This window comes from Schistocerca piceifrons, chromosome 2 (assembly GCF_021461385.2).
Source record: "Schistocerca piceifrons isolate TAMUIC-IGC-003096 chromosome 2, iqSchPice1.1, whole genome shotgun sequence".
In the NCBI taxonomy this organism is placed as follows: domain Eukaryota; kingdom Metazoa; phylum Arthropoda; class Insecta; order Orthoptera; family Acrididae; genus Schistocerca; species Schistocerca piceifrons.
Window position 1 is genome coordinate 311,294,315 of NC_060139.1, and position 12,832 is coordinate 311,307,146.

The 12,832-nt window shown below is 39.1% G+C and overlaps 1 protein-coding gene across 1 annotated transcript in view; it reads left to right on the plus strand.

Moving 5' to 3' along the window:
* The window catches only part of LOC124777969 (kinesin-like protein unc-104), a 348,239-nt gene that overhangs the window by 164,914 nt on the left and 170,493 nt on the right, over positions 1-12,832 (plus strand). The window contains exons 3-6 of the mRNA XM_047253531.1: positions 667-749; positions 835-913; positions 992-1,161; positions 2,202-2,380. Of these exons, the coding sequence (XP_047109487.1) occupies positions 667-749; positions 835-913; positions 992-1,161; positions 2,202-2,380 (511 nt within the window). The remainder of the gene's footprint in view (positions 1-666; positions 750-834; positions 914-991; positions 1,162-2,201; positions 2,381-12,832) is intronic.

Sequence of the window (12,832 nt, forward strand, 5' to 3'; positions counted from 1 at the left end):
ATATGACTTATACGGCGCGGATCCCCTAAGAGCCGTTGTTTGAAACGGAACAGTATGACGCTAGATTGAAATACATAATAGATCCGAGCCCCAGTCTCTTTTGTGTTACAGGAATCATGCAATATCGATACATACTGGGCAAACTTTAGGAATTCATAGAGGAACATTGGTAAATTGTTGTCGATGGGGCGAAGAGAAGCACTAGAAGACTGGTAACATTTCAAGGAAAGAACTTTTTTCGTCTACCTTAAAAAAAAAAAAAAAACGAAAGGGGTGGGACATTACGACATCGGACTCGCATTTCTGAATCGTTGAAGGCACTTTGCCTGATGGTTCCATTGAAAAGGACTCGGTCAATTTCTTCCCCAAGTCTGTTGTGTTTTTTCTCGAGCGATCTCGACGTTAAACGCTCACCTTCCTTCCTTCTTTTTACCGTACAGAAAGAAACATGTTTGCTTTACATATCAGAATCCAGCTGCCTCAGAAGTGACAACTCTTCGTCATAGACAACACTGTTACGTTTACTGAAACATCAGTACAGTATTTTTAATGACGTTGTTATATTGCGCTTCTATTTAAGGCTCCCTTTGAATATTCAAATGAACATTATAAGGCAAGAAGTTTTAACAATGTTTGAGAAATCTCGTTTTCATTCTTCTGTTGCAGATATAGTTAATCCTAAAGCACCGCCTGGCTCTAAAGATGCAACTAAAAGCTTTAACTACGATTACTCATACTGGTCACATAACGTAAGTATTACATCCACCGCAAAATAAACGTGTCTTACAGTCACACTTGCTCTAGAAATGTTAACTGTTTTTTTAATTCTTGCAGCCAGCAGACCCTAACTTCTCAACGCAAAGGATGGTTTACAAGGACATAGGTGAAGAAATGTTACAGCACGCATTCGAAGGTAAGAATTTCGTCAAGATTCTTTTACTCATTCATAATAGTGCTTCGGCCAACTTTTAATAGTATATCATTTCCACAGGCTACAACGTTTGTATATTTGCTTATGGCCAAACTGGAGCAGGAAAATCGTACACCATGATGGGCAGGCAAGAAGAAGAAGGACAAGAAGGAATAATTCCGCAGATCTGTAAAGACCTATTTCGAAGAATACACAACACGACAAGTTCAGATTCTAAATACACCGTTGAAGTAAGTTCTTTTCTTTCTTGCAGTGTTCACGAGATTTTTTCCTACGGACTATTGTGCATATTTCAGTTTTTATAAATATTCAAGAATATCATTATGGAAGTTGATAACGTACTGCCTTGAACATTTAAACCTAAGTCCCGATTATTCGCGGTTATAATAACCAAAATTACCGTGCGTTGAGTAATAGGCTAATTGTTCAAAAAGGGTAACTTTTATGGGAGAAGAAAAGCTATCTACTGTATGGCAGTAGAGTACAGATACTTTTTTCTTCAGCTCGTAGGCGGAGTTCTTAATCGATAATAATCGGAAGACTTCGGCGGATGGCGAAACAATCAAAAGTGGAACAGCCAACCTTAGCGGTCAAACAATATCAATGCTTCTTCTACTGGCAACAACTTATATATTTTCTACTAATTGACGGACTACTGCAATCATTTATTCACTAATTATGCATCATCTTAATATATTGTTCTTCGTCCATATTACGTATGTAGGTAGCTGAATGGAATCACGCGCAGGCCAATTAAAAATGGTCATATGAGGGAAAAGCGAACTCACGCACGATGCATCTCTTACGATATCCTCGTCCATTGTCATTTTTGTGGACAAAGTGATATATACTTGTTCGCCAGTTGAGTGAGTGTGAGTGACTACTGAGATAAAATGAAATCGCTGTTACGTGCTGCGCAAGTCTGTCGTTGCAAACGGGAAGTGTTCAACTGCGCTTAAAGGGCAACACCTGTAATAGGTATGCGAATCGTGGTAGCGGATTGTCCTCAAAGAACATAGTTTCATGGTTCAGTCAGGGTAGAGCAGCTTAGCAAAATGCGGTATCGAGAATAATAAAATAATTTTGTTATTGCTGTATCCAACATTTTTATTTATTTTACTTACTTATAGTGAAAAGTTGCTTAACTCGAATGATCGGGACTTACCTTTGCGTGACTAAGATAGTTCGTAAGTTCAGTTTAACGGTGTAGTTGTGAAGTGTTACTCTAAGCTCTGCACTGGACTGAGTCGCTCTTTTATGGAACATTTAGGTAAGCTACATGGAGATATATTGTGAGAGAGTGCGAGATCTGCTAAATCCGAAGAACAAAGGTAACCTGAGAGTAAGGGAACACCCGCTGCTGGGACCTTATGTGGAGGATCTGTCCAAGCTTGCTGTCACGTCTTACCAGGACATCCACGATCTCATAGATGAAGGAAACAAGGCCAGGTAGTGACAGTAACGATTCTCTTGTCTTTTGTTCATTACCGATACTTATTTTGATAAAGAGCTTAAGACAGTTCAATTGATTCAGCAGTTCTTGCTAGAGATTGTGCTAGCAGTACTCTGAAGAAAGTAGTTTTAATTTGCTCATCTGAATATGTAATCGTCTCTCCTCTGCCTTTTATACGTTTTTCACTTGAGTCTTTGGTTAGTCACAGCAATGCATGCTTCAAAGTTTTTTTTGTTTTTTTTTCCAAAAATAGTCTCAGTGATAAATGCTTTACAGTACATCTTTGCATGGTGTTCGTTGCTAACAATAATCAGTTTCGTTAGAACAACAATTGTTTTCATGCAGACTCTGGCTAGTCGTCTAGAGATCAGTGTGAATTCAGTATTCTGCTGCGAAGACCTTCAATAAGCCCCCATTAGACATAACAAAAAATAAGTAAATCCCTAAAGCACAAACAATGAAGTGTCAACCAGTTCTCCAGAAGGGTCTATACTCAAGCACTGAAGATTTCTATCGAGTATATGATAACTATTAATGTCTGTTGTAACTGGGCTTCTTGCCATTTAGCAAACAGATAACTGGTTTTCCTACTAATTTTGCTGTGTTCATTTTAGGCTAAATAAACAGATTGTAGCGTGTTAATGATAGTTTATTTTTAATTTTTGTGACAGCTGAATTGTCATGTGCACTGTGACACCTTTTACGTCAGTGATGTGACTCATGACCATGAATAAATACATGAATGTATAAATGCTACAGCCTTAATTTGCCAAGATGGCCGTATATTCTGATCAGACCATCATGATGTATATTTTCTACTGCGTCCTTAAATCGCACTGCGCAAATAGTTGGTTTTTCATCTTAAATCATGACTGCTATTGTTTAAACTGAGCAAAAGAGACCTTTTTTCAAATAATGTATTAGAAACACATTCAATTTCAGCAGCTTTCTGTTGATTTACTGATGGGGGACCAATTTCACACACTTCAGTAGAATGTAACTCCCAATCAGCATGGTCAGAAATATGCCAAAACCAAACCATAATGTTGATTGTAATGGGTATATTACATGCAGGAGCAAGGAAAGCTTAATAAGTGTAGTTTGCAAAGCTAAGAGACTAGGTCTTGTTCTTGAAATTTTGTATCCTATATATCACGGACAATCTTTTGATAAATATGGGATGTGCTTGAGCAACTTTATAAACGTTGATTTCGTGCCTACCATAAACATTTTACATAGAATAGATCATATACTCTTCCCCAATGCTCCTGAAGCATTTTCGATGCAGCAATAGTTAATAGCTAAATGTAAGGCAGAGAGGTGTGAAACATTGATTTGATAGTGTATTTTCAGTGATAAAAAAAATCTGTGCTGCCACACATCAGTTTATTGGAGGCAGTACAGAGTAGGATACTGAGAAAAAAGAACAAAACGGAAAATCTCACATGAGCACTGCTAGTTTGTATAATACGTTTCAAGTTATGAAAGGAGCAGCCACAAGGGATCAGTATAAATCCATAGAGGACTCTCAATGCTTTATCAGATTTTGATTGTTTTCCTTACACATCTTCTCTTTCACTTCTAACCAGAAAGAATTTTTTTGTCATTTATCTATGCCAAACTGGATATTATTTGCCTCAGTGGGGTCTTTCTTATTTTCTATTTCATTATGAGAAATAGATATTCTGCATGTTATAATACACAGTAGTTTTTCAATATTATCTCCACAGTATTTTGACCCTAATGATGGCAGCTTTCTCAGAATCAGAGTACACATGGTACACCATTTATGCTGTGGCATGTGAAAGGCCCATTGCCTCTACGACCTCATATATGGAGTGTCTCATGCATCAGGGATCCACAGTTGGGTGACAGTGAAATGCACTGTTATGACGACAGCCAGTAAAAGGGCTAGGGCTAATGACATCCCAGTCATGTAATACACTGAACAATTCCATTCACTGAGGCAAGCATCACAGTCCTTTCTGGCGTGGAGTCTTCATTACTCTGGATGGCAATCCATGTTTTGCATTTCAGATAAAATGTTTGTTTCTGGACTAAATTTTATATGTTCCATGGACTGACAGACTAAACTATGGAAAATCCACGATAGAATGATGACAATATTATGAAAATGACAGATTGCTACTCACCATATAGCGAAGATGAGTCATAAACAAGTGCAACAAAAAGACTATTAAGCACGTAAGCTTTTGACCAGAAGGCATTCTTCCAAAATAAACATCATACTCACACATATTCACGCAAACGCAGCTCACACAAACACACACAGCTACTGTCTGTGTGTGAATGTTTGTGTGTATGTTGTCTCTTTCAGAAGAAAGCCTTCTGGCCGAAAACCTATGTATTTAGTAGTCTTTTTGTTGTACCTGTCTGCGACTCAACAACTCCGCTATATGGTGAGTAACAGTGTTTCCTTTTCATAATATTGTCATCAGGATTTAAATAAGACATCTGTCTGGCTGTGTGGAGCAGTCCCTTTCATCTCAAAGACAGTAATAATGTGTGATGCCATCGAATGCATGACATACTGAAAGTGTTTGGGATCCGTCCTGATCTGTGACTGTCCTACCAAGACCCACAACTCGTAGAAATTAGCCAGGACTGGTTCAGAGCTCACATATCACTCAGTGATTCTTGGATGTACTCAAAAGAACATAGTTCACATCATATGGTCACCACACAAGCACCCCTATGTCTGTGGAGTATTTAAGTCATTCTGACAGTTTGAGAACAAAGGACCTTATTCAGGTTTGCAGAGGTTGCTGTTGGCAAGCAAATGAATACACAAGATTGTACAATAGATAACCGTATTGTTTGCTGATGAGATGATATCATATGTGTTAGTTATCATATTTGATTCCATATAAATGTCCCCCACATGAAAATACTTCTACCCTCTGCCTGAATATTACCTAGTTGGCAAGCTGAGTACATCTCTTATCGTTTTTGATGTAGGCTTTACTTGCATCATGTCGTCAGCGTAGGCCTATACATAATGTGTACTGCGACTCATCAGTCCTCCATCCAAGCTAATCCTTGTGCCTTGTGTGTCCAGTGAGCAGAGGTATGTCTCTGGGGCTGTAGATTCTGCACCCCTTAGTAAAGAAGTGGTTCTGCGTACTTGCTCTTGTGTGCAGCAGAATCAGCAAGTGATTTGCTGCATTGTCTATCAGCTGTTGCAGTCCACAATAGTGAACATAAAGCCTTGTCATCAACATGTTGTTGTCCACAGTATTTTACCCTAATAATTGTGGTTTTCTCTGAATCAGAGTACAAGTGGTGCAGCATTTACGCAGAGGTATATGAAAGGCCCATTACCTGTAAGACGTCATGTATGGAGTGTCTCCTGCATCGGTCACCCACTGTTGGGCCACAGTGAAATGCACTGTCATGATGACAGCCAGTACAAGGGCTGATAACATCCCTGTTATGTAATACTCTGAACAGTTCCATTCACTGTTGCAACAGGAATATTGTTTCTCCAATACAACATTTATTTCTATTCAGTATTCTACGAATGTGTGACCGGTTCAGGTATATATTTGCAATGTTTTGTCCCTTATGCATGTATTAAGTGCATTAACTTAACATGAAAATTGCCACCCGTTATGGTGTGAGGTTTCATATCAGGATATAATCTCACACTTGCTATCAATTCCCCTCTCTCCTCCTCTCCTCTTCTCTGCTCCCTTCCCCACATCCCCAACCTTTCTTTCTCTTTTATTGCCCTATAGGTGGAACATGTGGTTCTAAAAACAAGTATTTGCTTTTTTCTTTTTCCTTTTGTCCATGATATTTGGTACGCATTCTGTCAATTCAGCAGGTACTGAACTGTCTTTTTCTTAATTTAACAATCATTGCACAACATAGAATCATAATGATATCAATCAGTCAGTCAATACAGGACACTATGCCAGTTAAATATAATTGCATATTGTTTCTTGACATTCAGTTGTTTCTTTTACCAAGGTTATAAGTTATAGGCATTGCATGCATAATTTCAATGAACAATCATTATTAGTTTTTTTGCTGCTTGCCTCTGCCAAATGTTTCATAATTTCATTTTCTACCAGTTGTATATGCATAAAAAGTAGAGTACAGTCAGGATGGGAGGGCGTGCATCGAAATGAGTGTTCTCAAAGTAAAATAGTGAAATGCAGTGAACTTGGACTTTGTTCTGAAATTATATAGTACAGAAGGGCTCACCTTGGGCAGATGTAAAGGACGACTGTCAATCTAGGTGAAAAAAGGGAATAAGTAATGTGAGAGAGGTGGTTCAAGTTCAAGTGGCTGGTGCCCAGACCAGGAGAAGGCTGAGGAACAAGAGAGCATCTAGGCTATGCCCTGCCCTCCGAGACACTCCAGCAACCACACACAACTTGTTTCCCCACATTCCCTATTGGTCGCATGGGTGGCGTGTGTAGAAGGTTTATTCAACAGAGAGCTGAAAAGACTACCCTTAACAGAAAGACGATGTGATGCTGTTTCTACGGTTCTCACAGACTTGTAAACACTGTACAGGTGTAGGAAGTGGAGCAGGACAAGTGTTTGTAAGATATGGTCCATAACTTGTAAATAAAAGTTTGCATAAAAATTCTAAAATAAGTTTAGGCTAGCTGTTCACCATGTACAACCATTCCCCCTTCTGCAGGGGTGGTGGCTCACAAATTTTACGGTTCACCAGCCACTGTCTTGGAAAGAGGGGACTTATGGGCAAGAGGAGAGCAAGTGTTAATTCATATTTCAGATTTGTCAGCAGGGGTTGTAACAATAACATTTCTTTTGAATGAGATAGTTCGAAACTGAAATAATCTTTCCAGTATATGTTAATAGTGACAATGTAGCTGTTAGATATTAAATTAGTGGCTATTTACACTAAAATAACCAAATATTGCAGATGATCTCAGAATAATTAGTAAAAATCAAGTCTAAGTACAGAAACACTTCTTTAAACAATATCTACACATTATTTCCATGTATGAAATTACCATTTGCTAAACCATTCACAATGCATTAATCTTCCTACAGCATAAGTCTTTTCATTGTTTTCATATATTCACATCATCATGCTTCACTGCTTATTTACAAGACCTATACCCTAGAGTTGTAAAAGCAAGGTTCTAATACTAAAATCCCTGGTAAATTAACAACCAGGGTGGACACAGTGTGCAAAACTGCACACATGCAGTATGAGGCTCAGCCTGTGTTGACACTACTCTGTACATCTCAGCTTTGTTTGATCCTTCTCAGAACTACTCTGTGCAGCATGACATTTCATTTAACAGTGTGATGCCACACTGTTTCTTCCGGCATTTGGTGTGGTGCTTTTTGGTTGGGTTGACTGTGTTTAGTTTGGCAGAAACATAGTGGCAACACTGTTTTTACTTCGCATGGTATAAAAGATGTTCAAAGAGCCAGTGACTTTTTACATAAAAAGAGGCAGTCTAGTGATCTGTCATCACAAGCATTGAGAATTCTCAATAACTTTTTTGCAGTTGTGTAAGTGACGGATGCTTCTGATTTGCTATAAGCTGGCATTATAACACCGTGCACAAAGAATTGAAAGATTTAATTGACAATGAAACAGCAAACCATTGCAACAATTAATGTTCATTTGTACAGTATTCATTGTTTAGTGTGTTAGTTAGTGCTCATGAAGCACATGATGAAATTGGTGATACAAATAGCAAGTTTTCTGAAGTCACACACATTAATACACCATCAGTTTCAAAAGTTTTGGTAGAATCAAATGAAGTGCGTATAGACATTATGTATTACTGCGGAGTATGTTGGTTAAGACAAGGGGCATATCTGGAACTATATTTTGATTTAAGATCTGACATTGTTGAACTTCAGGAAAAAACAAAAGCAGGGATCAAAATTAGGAGATACAGAATGGAATGATGACTCCACATTTTTATTGAACTTCACCACATAAGACTGTGTTAAGATATTTAAAAAGAAAATCACATTCTGGAAGGGACAGCTTCTGACAAAGAATTTCTCAACTGCTTTTGGGCTCTTTTTATGACTGTTTGTCATTTCTGTTGATACTTCTCTGTGTACTCTGATCACTCTGCAGTGTAATTCCTGTTTAGAAGACAATATCTTTTACATTTAAACTGTCGTGGCTTTCTATGACTTTTCCCTCATGAAGTTTTTCTCCATAATGAGGCTACAACCATGGTATCAATGTTTCAATCAACGTACATATGTGAAAGGGATTAAAAAATTAAATAAGTCATGATTATGTGGCAGCCTGAGTGACAAAAATCTGCAAAACTGATTGTGTTTGTCCATGTGCTGATAGTTCGTGCAAAGTTTATACTTTATTATGTCTTCATCAAGCCAAAAATAATTAAATAATGCTGAAAATTTGTCTTTCTGGTGATCTGTGTTGTTGAGAAGTGTGAAATGTGAAACTAAACAACATGCAACAGTTCATTGTTCTTTGCTTGACTTTACTGCTATCTAATATTGTGTGACACAGTTTCTCCACCTTACTGCTTAGACAACATGATGTGATAGTTGAGGAAGTGCGCAGTCAAATGAGAGATATCTGCATGTGTGCATGCAGAATTCTTATCCCTCCCTTACTTACGTGGTGGAGCCATAATACAAAATCAAAGATGAACCATTTCTAACAGAAGAGCCTCAGAAATTGTAATGGTTGAACTCAATGAGAAGGGAAGCAAAATGCCTCTGTAATTGTCAGTGGAAAGGCATGATAGAAAACACCAGTACTGCCAGAAGGAATTCAGCATTAACTATCTTTCTTCAACAAAAGAAGGAAAACAGAATAGTAGCAGCAGTACAGCAAGATTGTAAGAATTAAGAGGGGTGGGTGTAAAATTGGATGGACAGTATTAGACTGCAGTCGCCCATTGATGTAAAATTACAGCACAGATTGACAGAACACATAACTGTGCTCCCCTCCCCCCACCCCCTCCCCCCCACCTCAGCAGTGTGAAGAAACTATACCACCGAAAAATGTTAAACATCAGTCTGGACTTGCTGCAGGAAAGAGAAAGGCAGATACCAAAACTCAAAAACACAGCACTGAGCAAGGAAGAAACTCAAGAATGAATATGAGATAATGCTTGCGATTATATTAATACTAAAATCAAAATTCTATGGAGCATAAACATTAATTAAAATTTATGACCAGATACTGCACTTCAGTTGATAATTGATGTGAAGATGGGTGAATATTCATCCGAAACTAGTAATCACTGAATGTTATATGATTGTGATCTGGATTATTACAAAATACTGTCTGTACAAAGATGTTTAGCTTCGTTAAACTTTTAGATTGCTTGTGTCCTCATTAACTATGTCAGGAGGTAACATAATGTGTTGTCAAATACGCATGAAAGATTTCTAAAACACCACTGTCCTTATAGTACAAATGGCTGTGATTCTTTAAGTTTCAAATAATACAGTGACAAAACGAATGTGTATTTACTACTAAATACAAAGTTTAAATTAGTAGGCGTAATCCTAACAGTTGTGTAATATATCAGAATTCATGTTATATGGTACTGCTACAATGGCAGTTATGATCTTTCTAGAACTGTGACAAATGTTTACTACAGCTTCGACTGCATTGAGGTGCAAGGCAAGAGGCTTGAGACATGAGGCAGTGGGAAGCTCAGCTGGTGCAGTTGTTCCATGGTGATTTAAACTTGATTGTAGCAAACCATGTATAGCAGGTAGAGGTGGAGTTTATGATGTTACCCACATCAACGGCTGCTGTATGTTTAGTGGTGGAAAAGGAGGGGTAGCTGTTCATCTTTGTGTGGCTTGTTTATCTCATCTCAGATGCAAGAGCTGTGTGCCAGGCTGTGACAGGAGCTGCACAATGATTCACACTTCACCTCATACCGTAGAGGTAACTCATGTTCTAAAAGGAGAATTCCAATACTTGTGCAACTCTCCACATTAATTCATCTTTAACTCTATAATATCTTTACATTATCTCTCAACATCAGTCTCAACTTCCACTTACGAGCAACAGTATTCAGTAAATATATTATCATATTAATCATAATGCTTCATTAGTTTTGTGCACCATGACACATTACAATCACTTCCACTGCCACTCCATATTTTTTTGTGAAGACACATTATGGAACGAAATATTTGCCAAGGAAGAAAAGCAAATTAATGAAGGTGAAGGAGAAAGGTGAAAAAGAGAAAAGGGGGGGGGGGGGTGAATCAGTCCTGCAACCTGGGCTGTCACACAGCATTCTAACAGCATTGGCGACAAAAGGTGCTGATCATATTTCTGGGACAGTATGATGCCCCTGCATGCTTATAGTCGCCTATTCTCACTAGTAATCTGTTTGACTCTTCCAGAATTGTCAGAATGTAATGGTTTGCAGCTTTTCTGGAAGACCTAAATGCTGGTGTCAGGTCTGTATCTGGCCCTGAAACAAAAACTCGCTCCCACCAAAGTTTACACGATTTGGCTAATCCCATGGTGCACAGATATTGTTGGTCTTGGGTGAGACCCAGCCTCTGAGTAGAATGTATTGTAAGGCCCTCAATGCTCTCACATATGTGTAGGTGGAAACCCATTCCCATCAGTGGCATGAAATGGTGGGCAGATGTTGACACGATAGATGGAAGAGAGAGTGTGGATCCTGACATGAAAACAAAATGGAAGAAAATTCCACAGCCAGATCAGGGTCTCTGTGGCACTACTCGACTACTCGCAAGCTGCAAGGTCCTGTATAAGAAAAATTTCTGCCCAGTAATCATCTTAAAAGTCATATTTAACAAACACACATCTATAAATATTTCTGTCCACAGACAGTGTCTTCTTACTTATTCTTCGTATCCATACCCAACTGTCAAAGAAGCAATGTTGCTAGTGCAATAGAGTCTCGGAAGTGCAAGATAACTACTGGTAATAGCTAGTTTCCTAACCTTACCGCATTTGTATTTTATTCTACCCGTAGTCTTCTCTATAAATTACAGTTGAAGATGAAGTAATAAAATTCTCTTGAACATTTTCCATTAAAAACTATAATTGCAAGTGAACTTACCAAAGTGTGGCACAATGTGCGTAGACAGAGTGATGCCGGTAGGCTGCAGGTAGCTAATGGGGAAACATCTGTGGGGCATGGTGGGTCGTAACAACCATAGACAGCATGCACATGCATTTGGCCTGTCACAGGCAACCCCTGGCAAGGCTGCAGGAACAGCGTGGACTCATCATGATTTGCAAGCATCATGCATGCAGACAGGTTCACAATAGAGCCCGGGCTCAGCAGTGATGTGCGGCAACTGGAAACCTCTGGCTGGAGCTGGCTGGCAACACCAGTGAGAGGTGCCAACTCATACACAGCACATGTAAACAGTGTGTTGTCTTACTGCACAGCTCTGTGAACTAGCGGTGTGAGTAGGGCTGCACTGGCCGACAGGCAACATTCTGTGGACTCAGACACGGACTGTGCCTGCTATGGTAGTGGAATGTGCAGGTGCAATGCACTCCAGGCAGAACTGCTGATGCACTGCTGCATCTAGCATGCGGCAAAATAACAGCAGTGACATCTTCTTCCACTGGCCACACAGCATTGAATGTGAACCAAAGTTTTGCGCCCTCCTTTCAGGTGGAACAGTGGGAAACCCTGACTTCTTGACACCAGTTTGTACGAGCCTGAAAAGTAGAGTTTGGTTGGGTGGTAGAGGAAGGCATCGGAACAGAAGTTTTCAAGACAAAAGAGTAAACTGAAGTAAACCAGGACTATATTCTGAAATTACAGAGTACAGAAGAGCTCACCTGGGGCAGGAGTAAAGGACCACTGCCAGTCTAGGTGATTAAATGCAAGAAATGGAGTAGGCATTGTGAGAGGAAATTGTTTGTATTGAATGGCTGGTGGCAGGTCTCGGAGGACAGAAACATAGGTAGATGACAGTGAGCCATCTGCTCTATCTGAAGGCTGAAGTACAAGGGAGTGTCTAGATTATGTTCTACCAACTTTCCTGCAACCACACATGTGACTCATTTCCCACATCCCTATTGGTCACCTGGGTGGTGCATGTAGGTGATTCAGCAGAGCGGTGAAAAGTATACCCTTACTGGAAAGGTGGTGTTATGCCAATTCCATATTTCCCACAGGCTCATAGGCAATGAACAGGCGTAAAGAGTGAAGCTGGATAAGAATTTGAAAGATGTGGCTGATACCTTCTAAATAAAATTTTGCATAAAAATTCTAAAATGTGTTCAGCCTGGCTAGCCATCCTGTACACAGTGACCTATTGTTAAAGCTGCCACTTTTGTTGTAAAAATATACATTAAGTCTCAAACTGTGGCATAATATTATATATCTTTCAGTTTATATATAATCTGTTTGCTGCCCATTGAATTGGAGATGCCATTAATTACCTGTATGTTTTGCTCAACAACATGTATTTCA